At 37.0% G+C, this 26,108-nt stretch overlaps 1 protein-coding gene across 16 annotated transcripts in view; it reads right to left on the bottom strand.

The window, feature by feature from the left end:
* Positions 1-451: 451 nt before the first annotated feature.
* The window catches only part of Wac (WW domain containing adaptor with coiled-coil), a 70,506-nt gene continuing 44,849 nt past the window's right edge, over positions 452-26,108 (bottom strand). For 5 of the 16 annotated variants that reach the window (XM_076572399.1, XM_076572404.1, XM_076572397.1 and 2 more), the window contains exons 5-14: positions 22,923-23,038; positions 21,967-22,079; positions 16,841-17,149; positions 10,474-10,719; positions 9,289-9,411; positions 8,147-8,295; positions 6,350-6,468; positions 4,697-4,883; positions 4,213-4,340; positions 452-1,883 (exon numbers count right to left, since the gene is read on the bottom strand). In XM_076572399.1, coding sequence (XP_076428514.1) covers positions 1,814-1,883; positions 4,213-4,340; positions 4,697-4,883; positions 6,350-6,468; positions 8,147-8,295; positions 9,289-9,411; positions 10,474-10,719; positions 16,841-17,149; positions 21,967-22,079; positions 22,923-23,038 — 1,560 coding nt within the window. In that variant the 3' untranslated portion in view covers positions 452-1,813. The remainder of the gene's footprint in view (positions 1,884-4,212; positions 4,341-4,696; positions 4,884-6,349; positions 6,469-8,146; positions 8,296-9,288; positions 9,412-10,473; positions 10,720-16,840; positions 17,150-21,966; positions 22,080-22,922; positions 23,039-26,108) is intronic. The other 11 variants (XM_076572401.1, XM_076572398.1, XM_076572396.1 and 8 more) reach the window with 3 other exon arrangements.

The raw sequence follows: 26,108 nt of genomic DNA on the forward strand, positions 1-26,108 counted from the left end.
AAGGGCTACCCCTCCTCTATCACACAATAACATCTGTTTCAGAAAAAACACCAATACTATCATTTAAGACTGGTTGATTAAAGTTAGAGAAAGTTTCAATGTTACCCTCTGTAGCTTAAATATAATTAAATAAATATAGTTAAAGCAAAAATTACAAAAGTAATTTTTAGAATTCAGTATTTCAGAAAGTTAACATTGACTCTGGAGCAAAACTCAGCCCTTGGTGATGGTAAACTGGAAGCACACATCTGCCCCAACAATTGCAAAAACAAACCAAACCAAAAAACCCAAATCAAAACAAAAAAAACCCTCTTAAGCCAGAATTTACAATTTAAGGTTAAAAGACTTTTCTGTATACAAAAACTCCTGTGATTTGGTACAACACTGGCAGTGTCATGCTAAGGCCATGTGACTAATATTTTCAAGCAGAGGGGAAAAAAAGGCAAGGTAGTTTTATAGTAGCAATAGTTTCTTTTTTATTTTAATATACTTTAGGAAACAATATACAAAGCTGAGCTTCCCCACCATTTCTGTGTAACAGCAGGAAACTCTGATTACACAAACTGAGCATTTTGTGATGGCTAAGAAAAAGCAGTCAGCACCAGACTTGAACAGTTAGCTACAACACAAACATCCTTCAAAATGAAGTGTCATAATAGCAAGACAGGAAAACCAGGTTGAACAAATGATACCACTTGGGAAGTGACTTCATCATTCTTGTTGAATTTCACATTCATTAAATATCTTTTGCACAATTTATTGTTAATATGCCTTAAACAAAACCTCCCTTTAAGGAATTACTGTAATAAGATATAAATATTCAACAAGAAGTTTTGATAAAGAATCCCCATGTAGTTCAATTTCTAATATGCACTGACCGAAGGAAAAGAAAGTAACAAAATGTATTTGTTTAAACATGTTTATTACAACAGATACAATTCACATCTGACTAGCTCTGTTTCCTCTTCCCCTCCCACAACCATGTTCATTGGGCCACTTCCTTATACTTGAGCAGTCAATGTACTTTCAGCACACTTGCCCAGCAGTACTTTTAAGTCCATTCTTACAGGGTGCAAATGGATTTCAATAATTTATACAAACATGTGGGTTATGCTCGATCACTGCAACTTCCAGCTACTGTACACAGGAATGAGAAGGTGATAGAAAAGTGCCACAGCAACAGTGCCCTAGAAAGGAGAAGGGGCACCTTAAAAAATGGATAAAATCAGGCCAAGGACTTCTGAGGGAATGGAACATACAGGAAATGAAAACATTTCTTTGTAAAACAAATGGAGCAGCACTGCTCTTGATCAGGTGCAAGTGCGGAACAGTTGTCTCATGATATCTGTACACTGCTCAAAGTTGTATCCTTAGACACAAATCGTCTGGCGCTTGCACTGGATTTTGGAAAATGCAAGATTTCTGAATGATAAATTAACCCCCCAAATTTTTTTCTTTTTTTAAAAAAGCTAATTTTGCAGACAGGTTTCCATGTAAAAGGCTAGGTATTTAGCCACCTCAGCATTGATTAGTTTCGGATGTCTAAGCTCTGTTACACATGGCTTCCCATGGCTTCACTCTACAAAACATATTTACAACGTGAAGATACATCTACAAGAAATCTACATTTCAAGGGTTTTACAGATCAATCTTGTATCTTTCCCCTGAATTGACTCTCACAGACCCCCGTCCCCTTGTCATTTCATTTGCCCAGCTTAACGGTCCACAGTCTACTTAAATGCAGCTCAAAATGTTATGACTGGGCAATAGATTTACAGTTCCTGTAGGATTCCATGTGCCATTATTCACATCTTCAAACCATAAAGGAATTCTGATTTTTTAGCTTTTCGAGTTCCTTAATTTGTTGTCTCAAAAACAGTATCCTGAAAAATAAGAGCAGATATTAAGATCTGTATGTTACAAAAAACTATGAAAATATAAAATGAATACTAATACTGAATGGTTAAAAAGTCTGAGCTTACAGTTAAGAGCACTTAACACATCATACATTAAAATATTGGAAAAGCTGGAAAATTTCTTAATTTCCTAGCAATTTTCAACATTTCTTTCAAATATACAGAATGATTTAAAATTTATAAGTAGTATAAGCATTAAAAAGGTAGGTAATAACTATGAGATAAAGCTATATTGCATTTCTTGCTCAGATTAGAATTAAACAGACAAGAAGCCAATAAACTACAATTAATTACTACAGATGTAGACAAAACTTATGCCAAATAAAATCTGTCATTTCAAAGTTGCATGTGTATCAAATATACCTATGCTACCTAATCTTATCTATGTTAAATGTCAGATAAACAGAATAATAAGCACAGGGGAAAATACTAAGATTTCAGACACACCACAACTTGGCTAGACAATATAACATTGTCTTTAGCTCAAAGGATCTAAAAATATAAACATCAATCTAAGATTTTAACTGAGCCAACATAACCATAAATCAAGAGGGGCAGCTCTAATTAGCTGCCATCAACATTTCATTTTTAAAGTAATGGATTCTTGTGAAGCACAGCTATAAACCAAGGAGTACAGAGTTACAAACCTAAGAGGAAAACCCCAAATAAAGAGACTATGAGTTAATGGGAAGCCAAGGCATTACAGCACTTAGCAGGCAGACTAAATTATAAAAAATACTTCTAGAATATGATACAATTACAGATCATGAAGATCTCAACAATTTGACTCATGGAATTCCCACGTCTGACTAAAACCAGATGAACTTCCCCTTCCTGAAATAGACAAGGGTACAATCCTTCCACTAATGTCCTGCTTGCATCTTATCTCATCTGAGTTCCTTCTACACTTATGCGCTGTTCTTTCTTTAGGGTTAGAAACTGACACCAACGAGGACACCTTTGCCTTAGTCAAGCAACTCTCAATCAGTCGCTCAGGCCTTCTATGTTCACCTGAAATTTGAAAAGCTCAAGAAATGAAAAATTCCCCAGTTTAAACTGTACTGTTCTTAGCTCAATGAGTCTCGTGTCTTTCTTGACCTGCCCTGCCCTAGGGTGTGAAGCATCATCTTGTACAGTATAAAGAATCTGCATGTGGTTGTCCCAACTATTAATCACTTAGTCCTTTTCTTATCAGACCGACCTTTATGGTATTGCCAATGGTTGTATTCAACAAATCATTATTTACTAAGTAATACCCTAACACAGGCTGTGATGTTGGTCATCCCATTACAAATAGAGATCCTGAAACCTTCAGCATGACATTGACAAGTCACAAAGTGCTTCCTTAAATAAGTAAAAAGGTGAAGCTTAACAAATTAAAAAAAAAAAAATCAGAAACTCAAGTTGCTAAAGTTTAGAAAGAATGAATTTTCCTTCTAGAAAACTGAGCTAACTCTACTGTTGTAACTCAAACTGTAACTTTTAGGGGTTTGCTACTAACCAGCTATAGGCATCTAATGGTGGTCTTAAAATATACTTCCAGCAGATACGGGGAGAAAAACACCATACATAATTCTTGTAAGGACAATTATTTTAGGGGCTGGAAAAATGGTTCAGTCAAGAAAGCACTTGTTGCACAAATTGAGACTCTGAGTCTGTATTCCCTGAGTGCATGTAAAAAAGCCAGGTGTGACAGACAGCATGTCTCTGTGATCCCAGTATTGCAGATGCATAGATGGAGGATCTCTGGGTTTGCTGGCCAGCTAGACCCTGCCTCAAAAATACAAGGTGCCAAACAACTGAGAAGACACCAGAAGTCGGCCTCTGGTACGTATACACATACACACACACGGGGCTGGGGGAACAAACGTTATATTGGTTGTCGTGTGCTGTTTTAACTATCAACAAGTTTATTTCAAGTGTCTGAGTCTTCCCTTTCATGAGGCAGGCCAATTCCCAATCCCGTGACTAAGAATAAGGAAACCAGTTAAAGAACTAGTAGGTAGTCATTCTGAATGCAGGTGACTTATTGTTTTTCCCAGAGGGGCGAAATGTCTGTGGAGGAATGGAAGGCAGAAGCTTATCCAGGGTCTGAACAGTGCTTTGCCTGAAAAAAATATCTCAACCAGGAACTCATCACCTGATTTGCTCTTTCCCTATCGATGTTATCTGCTGCTTTCTTCTTTTACTTTTGTTTGCAATATGCATATATTAAGCTCCCTCATTCCAAACCAAAGTATAACTGTTGCAGGGAGTTCCTCATAAGGAAAAGCACAAACACCAGTGAATAACTTACCTCTGCTCTCGCAAGGTTGCTTGAATTTCACATACTCGAACTAGAGATCTCAAATTTTTTAATTCAGTACATATTTCTGACATATGAACACTTCCCATATTATGGGCTTCTTCACGCAATCTTGATGCCTATAGTTAAAGAAATGAAGCTCACATAAAATCTGAACTTACACAAAAGAATGTAAGAACTTACACTAAAAGTACAGAATCAAACTTTGCATACAGAAGCACAAAAGTTTCTTTAATGGTCCAAAGTGTTTTCGATTTTCCTACCGAGTTCTTAAAAATACATAGTTTTAGTCAGATTAGGTATGGTTTTAGTCCAGACCTATCCTCCTAGCACTCTACCTGAGGAAGTGATAAGATATTATGTTCCAAGCTAGCTTTGCATTTACACAGTAAATTTCAGACTAGCATCACACAGAAGAAGAAAGGAGAAGTGAAAAAATAGAAAAGAAAGGAGACAGGAAAGGGGACAGACATACCTGTTTCTCTGCATGGTCTGCAGGCCACCCCTGAACGTGTTTTATGAGATTATCATTGAAGTGTGCTGCTAGCGTAGGTGTTAATGAACACGCAGGCCGAGCAGACGTATTCTGTGGTACAATTGTTGCATTTGATGCATTACTACTGGAAGTATGATTTGGACCAGGTGATGGACTTCTCTGGCTGCTGCAAGAGAAAACAAATGAATGCCTAGCAGGTCTCAAAGTAATTTCTAGATAATACCAGGAAACAATGTGTATTCATTTTTCAAAATATCCAAATTCTTACAATTTTTTAAAATTATCAAATAGAATTGCTGATTCAAAATATATTAAGAGAATAGTCTTTGGAACATTAATTACTGTTTATATCAAATTAAAATTGAAACTGCAGAACGTCAACAAAACAGTTGACTTCAGATATGACTAACATAAAGCAAGGGTCAAACTTTTAATAGTCACAAATGTAAGGCACATGTGAATACTTGATTTCAGAAACATCTAATTAAAGAAAGGTATGTGTATGTTCAATATCAAAATATTCTTGAATCAGAGGGTAAAATAACATCAGGCAAAACACGGGTATTTCAATAGAGAACTCTGAGTGAGCACACTGATAAAATGAGGCCAAAAAGTGACACACTAAAATTAGTTGTCTTCCTTTAAAACTGAATGGTTGGGGCCAGGGGTGGCGACACATGGTGGTAAAAACCAAAATTTCAGTTGCCCAAGTTGATTTCCTACTAGCTGCAACAGACTTGGTGCTTGCTGAATGAATTTCAGTTATTTCCAAAAAGTAAATTTCCCAAAGGATGAAGAGTTTTCATCACTAAGGATATATTTAATAATACTGCATCTTCTAAGGATATTTAGAAGAAGAGTTACCCAAAACTCTCTGAACAATGGGAAGATTGATGAAGCAGCCATCTTCCAAAGGTGATTACGCTGAAGGGAACAGGTCTCATTTGGATGTGTAAATTCTTAAATGCTTGTTTTGAAAAGAATACAAAAACAGTTGAAGCTGGGCAATAGTGGTGCACACCTTTCCTCCCAGCACTTAGGAGGCAGAGGTGGGCAGATCTCTGTGAGTTCAAGAACAGCCTGGTCTACAAAGAGAATTCCAGGACAGCCAGGACTGTTCCACAGAGAAACTGTCTCAAAAAAACCAAAACAAAAACAAAACAAACAAACAAACAAAAAAAGCCTTTGAAATTGTATTATAATCAACACAGAAAAGAGCAAATACAATACAACCTTATATAATATTATTAAAGGTGATATGTATAAGAAAGGTCAGATCTGAAGATAATGGGAAAGTGCAACACACAGCTTCAGAGGTGAGGGCTTTTGTTTTTACCTCAAAACCTGAGTAGTTAAAAAGCAAACATAGCTCCACACATGAAGCCATGTGCTTTCCTAGTATGAGCACCACATATTGTTGGTCCGACTAGCTCAATTTTAAAGGAGCCACTTTCTACAAATAATCCACTCATAACTGTTGTACAGTTTTTGTAAACTGTGACTGGTTCTGTAAAGCCACCCATGGATCTGTTAATGACTTCTTCTGTGATGACGTTCTATCATGCACATCCTACTCAAACAACACAAGATGCCATATTAAAAGAAAAAAAAAATCTCAACACACCAACTAACCTTAAGCGCTGAAGACTTCGAGGAGAGACAGGCTCGTGACTCTGCTGCTTATCAGCAGTTACAGGCTGCTGTGTGGCCGACTGTGACACTGGCCCTTGCTTAACTACTGGAGTACTAACCTAAAATGTCAAAATTTGATAAGACAAGCTTTTATTCACACAGGCAAATAGCAAGAAAATTAGATAAGCAAAAAAATTCTAATACCAATGAAATTCTACAATAGTTAACAAAGTCGTCACAATTTTGTTTCATTACACTAATATTGATGGTGATGTTTGTTTGGCTTTTAGTTGAGTAGTGGGATCCAAACTCCCATCTCTTCAGTAATAAGTCTTTAACAACTTAGTCATCAGTCAGTCCCAAAAATTAAAATTTGAACTGTTTTATAAAACGCCCTATAGTAAAAATTACCAAACCACATTACTAACACCAACAGGAAAAACTATTATTCAACAGTTTTCTAATATACGATAGCATTTCTCTTTTTAGATTTCTATAAAAATGCACATTACATTACTGGAACACAGATACTCTGATTTCAACAACCGATCAACGTGTGTTTGCAAATATATATTCATGTCATCGTCAAAGAAAATGAAGTTTTAATAATTCTCTGAAAATTTCTTCCCTTTGTTATTAACAACAAAGAACAACAAAACCACAAGCCCACACAACTTTTCCACTCAGCAAGCTCTAACCCTCACTAACTCACAGGATACCAACAAAGCAGAGATGACTCAGTGGAGAAAGCCCTCGCTATACAAACCAAAGACAGGACTGAGAGCCCTTACGTAAATTCCAGCCAGGCTAGAAAACCAGCACTCCCCAGGCAGGGCAGGATCCCAGATCACAACGACTAGCCTTCAGCAACTTGTCTGTGTATGCATCTAGCTGCACTACCTAAGTAATTGGTTTGTATGAGATGGTCCAAGAGGCCAAAGATAGAAAGTTTCTTTTTTCTTCTTCCTTTGACTATGAAGTTACTGTTTATTTCTTTCATCTGGTTGATGTATGTGTGAAACAATGTTGGAACAATAAACTGGAATTTCATTTTATTTTGTTGAATTGTTCTTAAAAAAAAAAAAAAAGAGGCTAGCCTTACTCATAATCTAAGTTCAACTGAAAGACAGAAATCAGGTGGAGGAAAACTGTGTGTGTGTACACAAACCTACATGTAAAGAGAGAGTCAGAACAGCTGGCACTGACTTATGGAGTGTGTCAAGATGCAGACATGGGACAGGTGCCAAAATGAGTCTGCACTCCAGGTATATTTACAGCTGTGGTTCTGTACCTAAACACAGGGAGTGATGCTCAGAAAAATGCTCTCTGCATTCAGAAGGACCTTCATTTTTAATTATAACTCTACTACAAAAACTAGATTTACACAAAAATTTAATTTCCTAAGTGAAGCAAACAGCATGTTATTCTTAGGCAAAAACTAAAAAACATCAAATTCTTATGAGAAGGTGGTTCACAATTAAAAGGAAATTTTAAGAGAAAACAACAAACACCCAACAACAGAGTAGAGAAATTTGATAAATATTAAGATTCTCCCATAGATCCTGCTTATTTAGAATTCCATGTCGCAATCACCAAAATAATCAGGCAAAATCACACAGTATACAGAAGAAGTTGAGACTCAAGTCTGCTCATCCACACTGACTCATCTAATGTCACCCACTAGCCACTCATTCCACTGCTACCTTGTTCTCAAAGGACACTTCCCAAAACCTATTTTCTAAAATACTACCATTTCTACGAGTCAGCCATTCCCGTAATCCTACAAAGGTGACCTACCTTTGGCTGTGACGAAACAGGTGGAGTACTAATCAAAGGTTTGATAGGGACTGTGTTAGTTTGAGGTGTGCTTATTCTTGGAGACACATAGGATCTTGGGGATGAAGCATCAGACGTTAGAGACATCGGAGATTGATTAGATGGCTGGGCTGTGAAAGAATGAAGCAATTAATTTTAAATCACCCCCAAACAACTTTTTTTGTATATATAATGAGGTTCGCTGTGTTTTTCTTTTTTTTTTTTTGGGGGGGGGGGTTCGAGACAGGGTTTCTCTGTGTAGCTTTGCGCCTTTCCTGGATTTCGCTCTGTAGACCAGGCTGGCCTTGAACTCACAAAGATCCGCCTGCCTCTGCCTCCCGTGTGCTGGGATTAAAGGCATGCGCCACCACCGCCTGGCTCGCTGTGTTTTTCTACACATTGCAAAGATACACAGGTGAATCTTATCAGAATTTGGTATCTTCACTAAAGGAACAAGGCCTACAGTGAGATCAAATTTCCTTCCTGATACTGCAAAGCTAAGTGGGAACTTAATTCCCACACAGTAGCCTTAGTTCATCATCCTTAGTTCTTATTTATTCTCCACTTAGGCTCAGGATTTGTCTGTAGTCCCTTGCCTCATGCAGTTAGCCAAATGGACTTCTACCATTAAACTTCTGTTGCTCAACATGCTGTGTCTGTTCTCTTTGTGGACTTTCTGACAGACTTAGTGCTGCTGCATCTCCTCTTCTGCATACGTTTGAGGAAAAGAGACACAAACCAACTCAAAGCCCAAAGTTATTTCTGCATCCTATAGTCAAAAACTGTTATCAACAACCCAAGGCAAACTTCCAAGTCCTCAAGTGTGTGAGATATTTTAGAAATGACTGAGAGTATAGTATAGTTTGCTTTTGGCATTAAATAAAAGGCCTTATCAATAATTTATATTTTGATTAAAATATATGATGTATTACAAATACACTGATCCAGTCAGATGAGTACCCAAGTATAAAATGAAGGAAATAAACATATCCAAGAGCATACCAATACTAAAAGTCAAACAAAATCACTATTATAGGTAATATTTTCTCAAACTAAAACCTTTCCCTTAATGACAGAACAATACAAGACAATCTTATAAATAACTTAAGAGAAAGAAAGAATACCTTGTGTAGAGAGCTGGGCAGCTTGAGAAATCAGAGAGGTGATGTTGAAAGCAGATGGTCCAGCAGTAAGAAACTTGTGGATGATAGACTGCAGGGAAGCTTGTGTTACAGCTGCTGTAAGAACTTAAAACATTCAAAATAAAGAAGTTGGTTTGGCATTATTAGTAACAACGTGAAACTTATAGATAACAAATAGCAACAGTAAAAAAAACAAATTGGTTTCATAAAATTTTCAACATGAAAGCTTGGCACTCACAGTAACATAATGGGCGTAAAGACTTGAAATGATCGGAAGAGAAAAGGTTCACAATAAAGGTAAGCCAATAATATCCTCAATTCTAGTAATACTGTCAAGAACAGTAAGAGCCAACGCAAGTTAGTGCTTAGTACATTATTGGCAATCAATTGAAGAGATGGTTGCTATTTCACATGACTGCTTTTTTTCAACAAGCTGACCAACGAAACCCTGTATAACAATACTCACCATGCTTTAAATACCAAAACAACTAGTACTTAGAAATACCGTGTACTTGTGATGCCCAAGAATGCCTTTTACAGACTGTTTTACATAATTTCAGACTGTTTATATAAAATATTTATGTGCAAAACTGAAGAGTTACAGGTATCTTGCAGAATAAAATAAAAACACCAAGAAGTTGAGAGTAACAAGAAAATGAACCGGTTTGAGACTGCTCTACCATTTGGGTGAATATAAATCATTTAACACTACTGTTAAGAGAAAATGCACAAATAGAGACTAAATTTATTTGTGTTTTTATGATTAAACATCTGAATTTTAATAGCTTCAAATTTAAACTAGTTCCATTTTTGCTCAGATTTCTATGAGGAGATGGTCCAAATACTTTAGAAAACAAAAAACCAGATTAAAATGAACGTGATTAAACAAACAAAATAGAAACACTAATAAAAATAAACACTAGCACCTACATCTACCTCTCTCTTAGAATTTCTAAGATCTTCCTATTAACAGACTTAAAAGCTATACACAAACACTGCTAACTCAATTATACAACCAAGGGCATTAGAGGTATCAACCCCAAAGCAGCAAACCCCACATGAATTTGAAGAGAGAAACATCATTAATCATTGCTGAGTTGAAAATTTTGTAAATAACTTTGCATAATGCGGATAATAATGTTCAAAATTGTTATTATGACTACTAACCTTCATTTATTTTGGATATGTCCACATTAGAATTATTAAGCTGTAGCGTGGCTTGCAAAGCAGGAAGCAACTGTCTAAGAAGATTTGGGTCCTGAAGTAAAGGAGGTATTGGTGATTGTGGAACAGGAGAAACAGGTACTGTTGAAGCAGATGTTGGAGGTGCAGATGTGGGGTTCAGGCCAGAGGCTGAAGATGTGGAAGGAGTTGTGCAAGAATGTGATACTGATTTGTCTCCTGGAGCAGATTCTAAATAAAAGGGAGATAAGGCTCAAAAAATTGTCTCAACATCAGAAACTAAATGAACAGCATCACAGTAACATCTTCCATGTGCTAAGCACTTAACACAAACTGCATTTGATCCTCAGGAAATAGATGTTTGTCTATAATATAATGAGGCAGATAATTTTGCATCCCTATTTATTAGTAAGAAATTGAAACATTGCAAATTCTAGTTGCTTAAATTTAAAAAGCTGATCAATTATCTCTATGTGTGATTTAAAAATCACACTGCTGCCAGGCGGTGGTGGCACACGCCTTTAACCCCAGCACTCAGGAGGCAGAGGCAGGCGGATCTCTGAGTTCGAGGCCAGCCTGGTTTCCAAAGCGAGTTCCAGGAAAGGTGCAAAGCTACACAGAGAAACCCTGTCTTTGGGGGCGGGGGGGGGGGGTCACACTGCTATATGGCTATATACCAAAAACATATACAAAGGGTTTAATGGAATATATTAAGACTACAGGAATTAGGTGCCATATCAAATGAGGTCAAAAACACCTATGTGCACAGCAATAACCCACACATAATGGCCTTAATTGATACGTATCAGGTAGGCCCAGGCCAATCATGACCAAAATGAGCTAAAAACAAAAATGACAAGACTAGGGACAAGTTTTGTTGTAATTAAGTTGTAAAATATTTCTCAACAGGCCCTTTAAATAGTAAACATAAAGGAGAGCCCCATTTCCTAGTATTTGAAAATAAAAGATGTATGAACGTGTATGGAAAGCTGCCACTTCTATATGTGTATACTCAATGCACCTAAACACAAAGCACCAATAGGATAATCTTTATAGTATTTAACAAATTGGAAATATTAAGAATTTATCAATTCCTGAAGAATGAGAATACAGCTGGCAAGACATTCCCAGCCAGACTAATAATAATAATAACCCAGTTTAACTTGTGTGACTTTGTGTGTCTTTAAAATTCTAAAAGTTGGGTGGAAACATGAAGCAGAAACATTCCAAGTTTCATACCAGCATGGACAACATAAATGAGACTCTTATGTTTTAAAGAATTTCTAAAAATCACTAGATTTCATTAAATAGAAAAAGGTCAACTCAGAAAAACAGACTCATCACACTTGCAAAAATTAAGCTTAACAATATACTAGATGCTTATAGATTAACAGAAGTATTTACTTATCAATTCTGAAGGAGACTAAAACTCAGCCACACTAAATATATATAGTTATAATTCATGATATCTAGAAAAGGTAAAGATAAACTTCCTTCATGACCTGTGGAGGCCCACAGAGGTTTCCTAGTGAGATCTGAGCTTGCTTTATCCAGCAGGGCAGCATTAAAGGATTGCTTGACCACATGTGTGGTTACCAGGTGACTGGAAGGGTCTGCACTTAGCTAGGGGGAGGTCTTTTGCTCCACCCGTTGGCATTCCTATAAAAGGGTCCTTCAGAAGAGACAGGAGGGGCTGGTGGATAGATATCTAGGCCCTCCTGAGGCTATCCTGTGTTTCTATCTGTTTCTCTCCTTCTCTATCTTTCTATCTAAATAGTTTTCAGTCCTCTCTCAAAAGTACCCTGGGGAAAAAATGGGAGCTGGCATCCCACAGATATGGTTAGGCTCCCCCATGATGACCGCAACTGTTCTTAGATATATGCCTTCACAGAAACTGTGACACACACACACACACACACACACACACACACACACACACACACACACACACACACACCTATATTTATGTGTGAATGTGCATGTATGTGTGTACACATACACATTCAATCATTGAACTAAGCACAATTCTTTTAGGTCAAAATGGTAAGCAAGCAGGGCAGTGGTAGTAAACACCTTTAATCCCAGCACTTGAGAGGCAAAGGCAGGTGGATTCAAGGCCACCTGGTCTACAGAGTGAGTTCCAGGACAGCCAGGACTACACAGAGAAGAAACCCTGTCTCAAATACCAAGCAATCAATCACTCAACAGACTATGAACATTTGCTAAAGCAACACTTTCTCTATATACCCACTTAAAATAATATACATATTATGATTGCTAAGGTTGCATACAGGAAGTCATGAGTCCATGTGTTAAGAGTCAAGAACCACTGCACTGTTAACATAATCTTAAACATCTGTATTTAATTCTAGGAACTAAACAAGCAACTTTCATGGCCCTAGAGAAATGGAAAATTACTCTAAGCATGCTGGGCATCAGTCTTTTCACAATCTCACTTCCATGGTCAAAGAATCAGAAATAATACCTTTCTAATGCATGGATTTCAAACTACTTTAAGTATGTCTCATGGACATGCTAACGAATTTATCAGCTCAGAAGTCCTTAAATATTTTTTCAAATCCTGAGTTCAGCAGACTGCCTATCACTTCCTTCCAGCTTTGCTGGTTTGGGGTCATGGACAAATAAAAGAAACATGATTAATGATAATTTTTTAAAAGGAAAATCTGTTGTCACCTACTCTAGTTTACTTTAAAAGTCTGTTACACCTTATACTAACTTGTATTCATTAAAATTTATTTGTACAAATTATTAGTAACTTTTTTTAAAAGATACTGTCCCTTAAAAGCATTCTTCTTTTACTTTCTTCAGAGAGAAACCAGTGTTATTTTATTTACTGCATGAATTATTAAATCGGTACCTATATATTACGGCATTATCCTCTCCTTTCATTTTAGAGATTGTCACCTTGATAGGCAGGGTAATGTTGGTAAAGGTACAAAAAGTTTTCAGTATTGTTTAGATGCTGCTGTGTCTAATCAAGAGCTTTGAAATGTTAGAACTTAAAAATTCCCAAGTGTTGCCCCTTACACCAAATAAATAAAACTCAGCAAAAAAATGACACTAGTACTTATCGCCATAAAGAAAGAAAGTGGAGACTGGAGTGTAATACACCAGTAGAGAACATCCTTCATCCCAGGAAGCAGAGGCAGGTGGATCTCTGAGTTTCAGGGCAGGCTGATTGACAAAAGAAAAGAAGACAGAAGAGTGCAAAACAAAGCCAGGCTGTGGTGGCTTACACCTTTAACCCACCACTCAGGAAAGAGGACAGCAAGTCTGAGTTCAAGGTCAGTCTGGTTTATAAAGTGAGCTCCAGGACACTCAAGGCTACACAGAGAAACACTGTCATGAAAACAAACAAAAAAAGGTGCAAAGCAAAAGTTTGCTTCTGAGTGTTAACACTTAATAGACTGCTTATCATAATTGCTTAGGTTATGTAATACATACTGTAATACAAAGCAGGGCACACTCCATAAGAGAGATAATAACTCCCCATCCTTTATGCTTTTACTTGCAAATTGTTGACTTGTATTTCCAACTTTTGCCAGAAGAGGAAGAAACTTACCCACATCTAAACTGGAAAAGAAATCTATCTGTTCTACCACTAACTCTTCCAAACAACCCTTCAGAGAAAAAAACAGGTCAGAATGTATTTCTGATCTGCACTTTTCTAGTCTGACAAGTAACTCCTTTCTGGCATATAATAAGATTTTAAGACTCAGGTAAGAATAATACTTATTAATTCCCTGTGGTATTCTGACAACAGGGTGCACAGACACATGGCGATCATAGAACTGTTATATCCAATAAAGAAGTGTCTGTTTCATGACCAACATACAGCAGAAAAACTAAATGATAAGTGACAGCAGCTATTATCAACACAAACATGCACACGTGTGAGCACAAACATGTCTTTTTTCTAACACATGTATAAACATACACAAATAGTTTGCAATTGTTACTTCCGTTCAACTGAGAAAATCTGCGCATTACTGCACAAAGTAAAGCAAGTTAAGCATGGCTGTCAATACAGCTCAATGGCAGGGAGAGTGCTTACTACTGTGAGGTCCTCGGTTCAATCCCTAGCACCCCTCCCCCGCAATGGGGGAAGTTAAAAAAGAATTTCTTCAAACTGCCACACTAAAAGAACAAACTTACACATTCACAACTTTCTATCCTCACAAATACGTTATTCTAATTTGATACTTATCTCCCAATCTTGGTTTTTTCATTTGTCACAGAGTTGTATAAAATGTGTAACAGTGCAGTTTACTAATTTGTAAAGAGGTAAACAATCATTTTGGTATATTCCACACTCACATTATGAGCAGTTATTTTCTATTATTCTTTTTACAAGGTTGTTTCTGTTACACTTTTCAAAATGCCAACAAAAATATAGGAATTAAGCATAATTTTTTTTAAGTTGGGCAAATTTAAACTGATTATAAAAAGACATACTTTACAATATTGACTAGTATACACACACACACACACACACACACACATATATATATACATCCAGCAATTATTTGTCTCTCTTTCTAAACCAATCTCTCTTTTTTTTTTTAAAATGAAGATAGTCAGTATCCTTAAACTTAAAACAAGGAAGAGGATGCTGAGGTTGGCCCACTTTAGACAGTTAATGTCCATTTTATGTCAACAACAAAAGGCCATTACTGCCTACCTAGACATAAAGTCTAGGGAGCTTAGTCATATTTTACTTAGTCTGGGGATACCTGAAACAGACTAAGGAACTTTAGGCTAGGTAACTGACTCCACCTGAGTATTAATGAATGACTGCTTGCTCGAATGCTCCAACAGACTGTTAGCTATGTGATGGAGATGTGCTAAGAGCTGGCAGGAGATCTTTGAGCAGCTCTGCTTCCACAGCTGCTTTGTGAGTCATACCTTTAACTTACTAAATGAAAAGTTTGATAATTTAAATTCACTGAACTCTTCCAATGTGGGCTTCCTTGTAAAGTACAAGGCTTACATCTATTTGCTTGTTTTGTGATTTCACAACTCTAGAAAGGACTTTACAACTGGAAAGGATATTACAGCAGTTAAAAAAGGTCACTGGGGGCTAATTGATAAAAAACATTTTTGTATTTCTGATATATCTAACATTTGTCTATTATTTGTTTGCATGACAAGACAAGCTAACCAAGAAATGTTCGCAGTCACCTCAATGGGTACAGATAAAACATTAGGACACTGTTTCACACTAACACCAACAGTATTTCCTGCAAAACTGCTGAGGTTCACGGTTCCCCACACTTCGGTCCCTCAAGCAGACACAAACTGCACTCTCTCCATTAAATACACCTATTGTGAGATCCTTTAATTAGATGCACGACACCTAGTCTTCTCTTATTCCAAGTACATTTTAAAACATCAGCCAATGAGGTGTTTCTCCCACTCTGACACATTTTTTAATCACTATTTCCAGTGTCCCCTCCCACCTTGTTCAACAACCACAAATGTCTTACTGTCTGTCAAAGCCCAGGGATGGAGCATCACTGAGGGACAGAAAACCAAAGATGCTGCTCATCCATCATTTAATACAGCACACCACCACAGACCAACACTTCATCCTCATGTGAATCAGCAATTTGTAGTATAGATGTAAGTGGGATTGTTTGGATTCCCTTCTGCTGCCCTGAGATTGAAAACCATATCCTGAGCTGCAAGCTTGAATTATGAATGCCTTGTGCAAGGGCACCTATTATGTTGCTTATGGTGTCTACCACCAAGTAGTTCTTGCCACAACTTTCACTTTTTGAGCATGCTTTAGATATTATAGTAAGTTGTATGATGACAATTTGGGTTGCAATGTGTCCCCACAGTTCTCAGATCTGAGGTCTAATAGAAGTGAGGTCTGATTCTGTTTATTTTCTGCCTCATGCCTTAGTTTTCTAATATACCAGCTCAGGCCAGTAACTGCCTGAAGTGGAAAACCATGCTTTAACATGTCTTTAAGAGAAAATGGAGATCATCTCCCAAGCTATCTAGATAATAGCCACAAAACCCGAAAAGTATTTTATCCAAACAGTAATGCATTGTGCCATCTGAATTTGACATGTTATTAAAACCACTGACTGCTAAGTGCTACCAACTAAATACTTGGTTTCAGTGTCAAAGACAAACAAAACATTGAGTCCTGAGAATTATAAATTAAAAGAAAAACGGAATGACTAATTTTTGACCTAAGTCTACCTAATAACACTCTAAAAGACTGAAAAAGAATTTATAATTAAGTCTTATTTGAGCCAAAGGAAAGAATATTTTACAAACTATATAGTTCAACGTGCAGCATCTAGTAATAACAGCATACCTTTTCTCTCTGTTTTCTGTGCAGGGACAGAAGCTGTGGGTGTAGGCAGTTTGGATAAAGCAGATGCTCCATTAGCATCAAATGATTTCTTTGGCTGGTGATCAGATTGAAGCGTAAATGGACTAGAAGGAACAGTGCTGGGGGTAGCGGTTGGATGAACCACTGGTTTGATGGGGTGCTGTACTGGCGCAGAGCTACTGTGAGTCTCTGCTCTTGGCAGTCTGTAGTCTTTGTCATTGTGTCTGCTTGTCTGAGACAAAATGTTCTGTGGGAGCAAACTACTGGCATCGCCGGAATGCTTGTCTTCCACTGTAGTTCACAGTTCGCAAGAGAGGTGTTGGAATGGCAGAAGGGGAGAAAAACAGATGCTGTTAGAATCCGGTGTCCTGAACATCAGCTAATTGAGCAACATCACTGTAATTATGTTCCTTTTCATACAACTGCAAGCCCAGTTAGTAGCTGCAGTTTTAACACTGGCATATAGATATCAATATGGCAAGAGTTTTAACAACTATAAATACGAATCTATACTTAGAATCAATAGGTAAACTCGTTTAATGGATTCTTTGAAATTAAACTGTATTCCAAAAAACTTTCTAAAAATAGTTGTAACATTTTACTCAAAAACTATGTTTCCAAAAATAAAAAGGCAAACGTTTTCTTTTTTTAAAAAATATGAATCATGGATTCAAATAATTCATGGAATTATTCAGTGGTTCAATTACAAAAGAACACTGGCTTCATCAATTTCAGTTTTTTGAATATTAAAGCTGGTAGCTAGGGTGGGATCTTAAGTGTTTCAGTCTAGGGCTTTCAAAGATATAAGATGGATTAACACATACTGTATTGTGCATCACACACATAAATCAGTGAAATGTTTTGAATAACACTGACAGGGTAAAATAATCATATTTCACATTCACATGCTACTCTGAAAAGAACTCCAACATATGTAAGCATAATCAGAAAAATGACCTTATCACCAGCAATTACATCAGAAGCATTTAAACTCACAAAGTAAATATAGGAAATAGTTCAAACTCTGCCAACAATTTAAATTCTGATACTATGCTTCCACAAAGTAATACAAAGGGAGAAATCTTTAACAAAAAATTATGTGGACTGGACAAAAGTCATTAATTTAATTAAAAAAAAAATCTCTAATATCCCAAAGAAACATTTAAATAATAAATACCCTAAGATTAAATGATTGTGAAAGATCTTGACAGTTGTGTAAAGGACGCCCACTGTTGAGTATGTTTTTTCCTGGCTCTTCTAACTCTTAATATCAAAAACGTACAAAGGAAAGACTCTCAAGCTGTAAGTCAATTTTAAGGTTGTCACTCTACAACTATCACAGTACACTCAAGACACTGGTTTGCCACCAAAGCCCTCAATTATATCAAAAGAAAGTCTCCAGTTATCTAAAATATAGATTCAGTATGTTACACAATGTACCAATAACAGAAACAGATTGGCTTATTATAGTGCTATACAAAATCGTGCACAGACACATCAGTAAATTTGGATGAACATAAAACTATTTGAATCTTTATCTAGTTTGTTCATAAGAAGATACAACTATAACAGAAACCTTCAAAGACAAGTGCAGCAGGAATAACAGCATGCCAAGCCCTACCACTTTAATAACCTATAACTTTTATTTCTCTTTACAGGAAAAAAAAAATCCCCTTTAGTTTTATATGGCTAAAAGTAAAACATAAAATAAGGTCAAAATGTTCAGATGAAAATTTAAAATACTTCAGATACTTGTTAGGTCAAAAAGACAGCAGAGTAGGAGCTGGGGAAAACGGAGCAGAAAACGCTCCTACAATCACCAAACAGAAGGCATTTACTAAATTATCTCTACCTGCGCCACAGCTCCCCAGACTTTTCTGAATGTCATGGTGGGAGGTGTATGACTAGCATATAATCTAGCAGGTATAATAATGATTTAGAGCAGGGCAGTATCTCCAACAAAGAATGGACAGATCCAAAAATACCCCTAGTACAATAAGAGATCCCAATTGAGGTTTCTCTATATTTAAAGGAATCTATTGGTAAAATTATTATATAATATTAAGTACAGAAAGAAATAATCTAGAAGTAGTTAATACCAAAAGAAAATTGTATCCATACAATTCTGAGTATCAGATTGAGGTTAAAAACTCCACCATCTCTCTACCTGTAAGAATCTTCCTACTCCTTTTTCTTGAAAGGAACACACTCTAAGCATTATTCTACTCAAATGCCAATAAACACAGAACAATATCTGACAATGTCAAATAATTAAGTGGAATACTGATTTTATTACTATAGTACCTTATATTTTATGACTTAGTGGAAAAATTAAACAAGAAAAATAAAACCCAATATAGCTAAATTTCTTTCTCAACTATTACTTAAAACTGCCAGACTCATTGATTCATTATTTGCACATACAGGAATTTACTTCAAGTAAAAGGGCGGATATAAATCATAGAGCATGAAATGGCTGAGACATAGCAGAAGGCTTACAGTAATAGTACACTGAAGCAGAATGGTACAGGCAATCATTTAACAGACGTAGAATCAAACTGACACAGAAGCAGATCCCTGAAATGCTACTGAACAAGAAGAGAAATGGGCTAAAACAAGAAATAACCTCCTTCTGGGCTCTAAATAGAAACATGTCTGACTTCTATACACACAAGTATAGTAAACAAAGCATATACCTCAAAAAGTTCCTGGGTCAAGAGATTAAAAGTTTAGCATTCTAACTTTTTATACAGATCCACCTGTGTTTGCCTCCCTGGTATAGTGATTAATGGAGTGCACCCCACCCATATAAGGCCTTTTTAACTTTTAAAAAAGAAACATGCGTTACTCTGAAATCATGAACAAGATGCCAATATAACACACACACACACACACACACACACACACACACACACACACACACACACACACACCTTTCCATCACTGCTTCAGAATTAGATCTTGGCATTTAATGCAGGAGACCTGTTTCGGCAGGGGCCTCAGGACCCAAAGAGGATTTTTGGGGGGTAAAGGGGGAGGAAGGAGAGATGGACACAATCTAAGGGTGAATTAGGTTGGCTACCAGTGCATTCAACTGAAAAGACACTCTGTAATTGCACATAGGATGGACCAGTAGTCTAGGGGCTGTGAACTGGGGTATGGCTGGATATCAGGGGCTGAGGAAGCTAGCCTTGACCTTGACAATAGGCACTAAATCATGTTAATAAAAGGGCCACAAGTTCCTCCTGCTAGAGATAAGAATGATTACTTGATTAAGCAGGAATTTTCCTCGAGTACCAAAGGGAATAAAGACCCTTATCCAAATACCTGACCGTGGGAAAAGGACTTCTGGAGAGCAAACACTATACTATAGTTTCTTAGTCTTTCTTATGGGCCTGTTTCCCTCATAATGCTCCCCAAAGGGAAGGTCCTGATGTCTCACTCTTTTCCCATTACACTGTACCATTCTGATTTCTCTACATGAACTCTTGCCCTTAATGGCTTCAGGTTCTGGATCTGAACTGTAGGCATTTCATCCTTGGGATCAAGTGTGTCTAGTAAATCTCAAACTTGCCTATTCTTGATGTAATTAGGAGGGTACAATGGGATTCCTGAATCTATGGTGGTGGTGATTTTTTTCTCCAAGAAAAAAAAAATATTTTGAGAGGCTACCATTGTACACATTTTTATCCTTTACCAAAGCACACATGAAATTTCCCAAAGGGAAAGGCATTAATATTGAAAGTAAAAAGGTGCTGGAGAAGTGTGGTCTGCAATGCTGAAATGCTGGAACTTTGCCAAGCAGTAATGGTCACCATGAGGTCCACACCAGTTTACTTTATAAACTCTTAAGTCTGGAGAAGAATGACTTTTTTCTAGCCCATATGTGGCAGTCCTTCATGCTCCCCCTCCCTGACCATCAACTGCATGAGACAACAAACTATATGCTATTTAATTAATTCAAGATAAAAACCTTGGCTCCTTTGTGTTTGGTCAAAGTCAGGTAGTTACCTGACACAAAGGGCAAAACAGGATTAAAACCCACATTTATTTTTTTATTTTTTGTTTTTTTTCAAGACAGGGTTTCTCTGTGTAGTTTTGGTGTCTGTCCTGGATCTCACTCTGTAGACCAGGCTGGCCTAGCTCTGCCTCCCAAGTGCTGGGATTAAAGGTGTGCGCTACCGCCACCCAGCCTAAAATCCACATTTTACGCCTCAAAATGAAATGTACTGTAATTCTCTAACTTAATACTAAATTATACTAAGTATAATTTTACTCATGTTTTGAAGCTATGCACAAGTTCACCCTAAGTAATTTTTCCCATCAAAGAATTAATACCCCTTATTGAGATGAGAATCAGTTGCACACATCAATAGATGAATCTCAAGAAAACGTTATGGTATGACCAGTTTGTCTTATAGCTCAAGGTACCTTAAACAAGGGTTGAAGAACAGTTTCTGCAAAGAATGTTAATGTTTCTGTGAGCCTCAGTCCACAGCTTATACAGATTTCTAAACATAGAATTAACTTCTAAGTACAGATAATGGGGTTAGATCCCAGCAACACTACTGTAGAGATACACTGAAAACACATGATCACATGTAAGCTACAAAAATAAGAGTATAGCCTAGCCTACATAAGTGAGCTCAGTATAGTCAGGCAAAACATCTCATGAAATTTACTTTCTAATAAAGTGTTACTATCTGGTGTGGTTTTTCTAACATTACAGTGAAAGTGACAAACAAAAGTTATTTAAATATGCTTTCACATTACTGTAATGTCAAACAAAATCCAATTTTGGAGACCAACTACATATTAATAGCTTCTCATTAGTAATAAAATGTCAGCAGTGCTCTAGGACTCAATTATTAGTCCTTTACAAAGTGAAAACTTGCTCTTTACCAATTCTGTATTACTGACAGCATGAGTAATGAGAACCACATATACCACTAGTCCACCCTGAACCCATTTCCCTTTCCAGGAAAAAAAAAAAAGAGGGAGTTGATAATAGAAATCACATATATTTTCATGTCAATTTACACATGCAGGTGGAATTTATAGATTGGTAAATTAAAACAAACTTCGAAAGGCAACAAAAGAGCACTTACTTCCACTGGTGAACCCACTAGTGGCTGTCGCTTGCATCACCTCTCTTCTGTAATCCCTATCTTTTGGGAAACTATTAACTGCCAACTTATTTGCTTCTTTTTGTCTCTGTTCTCTAGAAGTAAAAGATCAAACATCACTTTATGAGTAAAAATTACACGAAGCACTAGAGTCTGTAATAACTTTTCTTAACAAATCTTCACTCAACAGAACAGTACAAGGAGTAAAAGAAGGGAAGGTGGTTTGCAATTGAAACTGGTCTCGAGACAGAATACAGCAAAGAGAAGACGAAGAACGTTTCTCACTTACAGCAGAACTACCAGTTATTCATACTAACTCCAGACTAAACTCCCAATAATAGTTCAATAAATGGTAACGTTTTCACATAAAGACTTCCTTTAAAAAACAAAGTCAAGGAGCGGTGTTGGCACACACCTTTAATCCCAACACTTGGGAGGCAGAGGCAGGCAGATCTCTGTGAGTTCAAGGCCAACCTGTCTACAGAGCAAGTTCCAGGACATCAAGGATACACAGAGAAACCCTGTCTTGGGGGGAAAAAAAAAAAGCAACAACAAAAAAAAGGCAGAAGGAGGGTATGGCAGATAAAGACAGGAGTATTAGGAGGTCAAAGCCAGCCTTGGCTAGAGAGAGAATTCTAGGCAAGCCTGAGTATGAAACTTCATCTCTAAACAAACAAATACTTCTATTACAAAGTCAAATTACAGATTGTTAAGTATTTTATCAAATACACTGACTGTTCACAGGCCTCCATAGATGGTTGCCTACATGTGTCCAAGGGATTATTTTACATGAAGGGAAACACAGAAATGGGACCATTACTAAAACTGAAAAAGAAATAAATGGTTTCACTATACAGAACCGAAAGATACTGTTTAATGCCACAGGATGCTGACTTACAGAATTAAGTAAGGAGTATTACTAGATTAAAAGCAAATACCTTTCAAGCCACTCTTTTGGTTTTTCCCACTGTGAAACTTCTGTGCGACAATTGTAGTAGTATTTTTTTCCAGAAGAGCTAATATGTTCAGACCAGTCATCTGCAGAATCATAAGGCTTAAAAATAGATTTTAATAATTACAAAATGTCATTGAATTATTTGATACAAATATTAAAAATTTCAATGATTTTTTATAACAAACATGTATGTGTGTGAATATATATATATATATATATGAACAGGGTCTAATAAAACCTTTATGAGTAAGAATATCTAGAAAGATTATAGTATTAGTTTATTAGGCTTGGGAAGAACATGAGATTATTAATATCCTGAATTTAGAAAGCTTTATAAGAGACCCCCTTAAGTAGTATTTTAACTAGTAAAACCAGTGACATATGGGAGGGGGTCATGCTGTTCTCAACTGACATAAAGGCATAAAATCATTACTTCTATTTCCTACTTTCAGAAGGCAAAAGACAATCAACAGTGTTGGAAGGCAGACCATTATTTGCTGTTCCTTAGTGAAAAAGAAATCAAGTTTTTCAAGACGAACAGAAAGCTGAAAATTTGGTTTGCCTTTCAAGCTCATGTCATAGACTAAGTACTAAGTAGAATCTTGTCTCATGGAGAACACAAGGCAGCAGTATAGTTCTGCAACTAACACTGCACTTAAAATTCTCAGCTGATCCCAGGCAGGTATTAGGCAGGCCATGTAAATAACGATGAAATTAGAAAAAACTGCAAAGTAGTTACATAGCACTGGTGTCTAGACTAAAGGGGGCGGTAAAAGTGAGTACTTGGTTCATCAGCCCCAAGCCGTCTGAACCATCAGTGCTTTGGTTTTAGCTGTTCTCCTCTAAGTGTCTGTTCCGAGGAGAACATTAGTCAAGAAGTAGTAGAGGGTTGAGACTGGTCAAAGGAACAGACACTGAGCAGAATAAACAGATACCGGTGTCTAAACCACCAGTGCTCTTCAAACTAACAGTCTGCCAACTTGTCCACTGTCTCAAGGCAAACAGAATTCTGTATCAGAATATATACGCTCAGCATTTCTTTTACCATAAGTCTGCCAGGGAAGGTGCATGGGGGGTGTAGGTAGGGGGTCCGGTATGCTAAACAATAATGTTCATTTTAGAGCATCAGTTTACATTTATGCAATCTCCAAAAAAAACTGGAAGTTCACAGAACACGTAATCTCCTCACTGGCTATACAATAAAATCCTGTCTTCCCACCACACAACAATCACAGCCTTGAAGTATAAGGGTCTACAACACTAGTATCAAATCTCAGTTTGTACAAGAGGAATCTTACTGTAAAAAATTGCAAGTTACTTTCCCAATCACTAAGCAATGAGCATCATCTCAACCCCATTTCTATTAAGGAGTCAAGTATAAAGATCCTTCAAATAATGATGTAATTTAAAAAGACCAATGTGTAATGGCAAGAGCCAACATTTCTGATTTGACAAAAAAAAAAAAAAAAAAAAAAAAGTATCTAAGCTGGGCGGTGGTGGCGCACACCTTTAATCCCAGCACTCGGGAGGTGGAGCCAGGCGAATCTCTGTGAGTTCCAGTCCCAGGACAGGCTCCAAAGCTACACAGAGAAACCCTGTCTTTAAAAACAAACAAACAAATAAAAATAAAAAAAATCTAAAATTAACAAACTGAAGTCCTGCATACATTTCACATTTTCTAAATTAAGCTTAACATGTAGCCAAACTCAATCAGCTATCAAGGAATATTATATTACAAACACTTGAGGAAACATGAACTTCTTCCACATGACTCAAACTATTTCCTAAAATCACTAAAATGAGTTTCCTTTTGTCCTCTGTAATCTATCATAATCAAAGGGACATCTACCCAGAAGCCATGCAGGACTTGTGACAGACACACAGACACACAGACAGACACACACACACACACACACACACACACACACACACACACACACACCCGCATCAAAACAAAACATAACAAAAAACCTTGATAGGAGACATCTATGATATTCTTTAGAAAGGTTACTTTTTCCCTAAAATGTTACACATATTAACATACAATGGGCTTGACTGGCATTTTAAATCAAGTTTTATTTTTATCTGCAATATAGTAAATATAAGTTAAATAAATTGTCTAAGAAAAGCGTATGAGAGCCGGGCGTTGGTGGCGCACACCTTTAATCCCAGTACCCGGGAGGCAGAGGCAGGTGGATCTCTGTGAGTTCGAGGCCAGCCTGGGCTACCAAGTGAGCTCCAGGAAAGGCGCAAAGCTACACAGAGAAACCCTGTCTCGAAAAACCAAAAAAAAAATAAATAAATAAAAAAAAGCGTATGAGAATGCATGACTTCAAAATGGGGCCTTTAAAAGGCAGGCAGATATCTACGCTTTGCGGCCAGCCTGATCTACACAGCAAGTTCCAGACCAGCCAAGATTACACAATGAAACCCACAAAAGGGACTTCTACCAAGAGACCTATCTACTCTCTTCTTAAATTCAAACCTTTTAGATCTCTTACATGAATGTTGCTGTTTCTTCCCAAAAAAAAAAAAAAAAATCTCCAATTTCTCAACTGTTTATACTATCAATGTTCCTAAAACTACAGAATGTGATAATACTTAAATTAACTCATGAGTTATTAATAGCTCATTAAATAACAAAGATAGCCTTCCCTATTAACTAAGAATTTCATGAAATCCTAATAATCCTTTGATACATCTTTCTTTTAGTAAATTAAGGAGACTGTCTCCAGGCAAAACTGGCTGCAGAGATAGGCATGGCAACACATATCTTCAATCCCAGCACTCAGGAGGAAGCAAAGTCAGATGGATCTCTGAGTTCTAGACCAACCTGATCTACATAATGAGTTGGAGGCCAGGTGGAGCTAAACAGTGAAACCCTGTCTCCAAAGGTTTGCAAATATATAGTCTACTCAAATGAGCTCCCAAATATCAAAGGCCACTTAGGTGAATGTAAAGTTAAGTTTGAGTTTAAAGCACTTTCCAGCTACTCAAATTAGGGTAGAATACTTAAGGGGGCGGCATTTAAATATAGTGTTCTCCTTTTGTTTTTATTACACTTTTCTGCACACATACATACACACAAGCTTGTGAGTGATGGGGGTTCTGGGGAGCAGTTGTCTCTTCACCTTTCCTTCTTCCCGTGCCAGGGATAAGACTCAGGTCT

Source organism: Peromyscus maniculatus, chromosome 5 (assembly GCF_049852395.1).
Source record: "Peromyscus maniculatus bairdii isolate BWxNUB_F1_BW_parent chromosome 5, HU_Pman_BW_mat_3.1, whole genome shotgun sequence".
Lineage (NCBI taxonomy): Eukaryota > Metazoa > Chordata > Mammalia > Rodentia > Cricetidae > Peromyscus > Peromyscus maniculatus.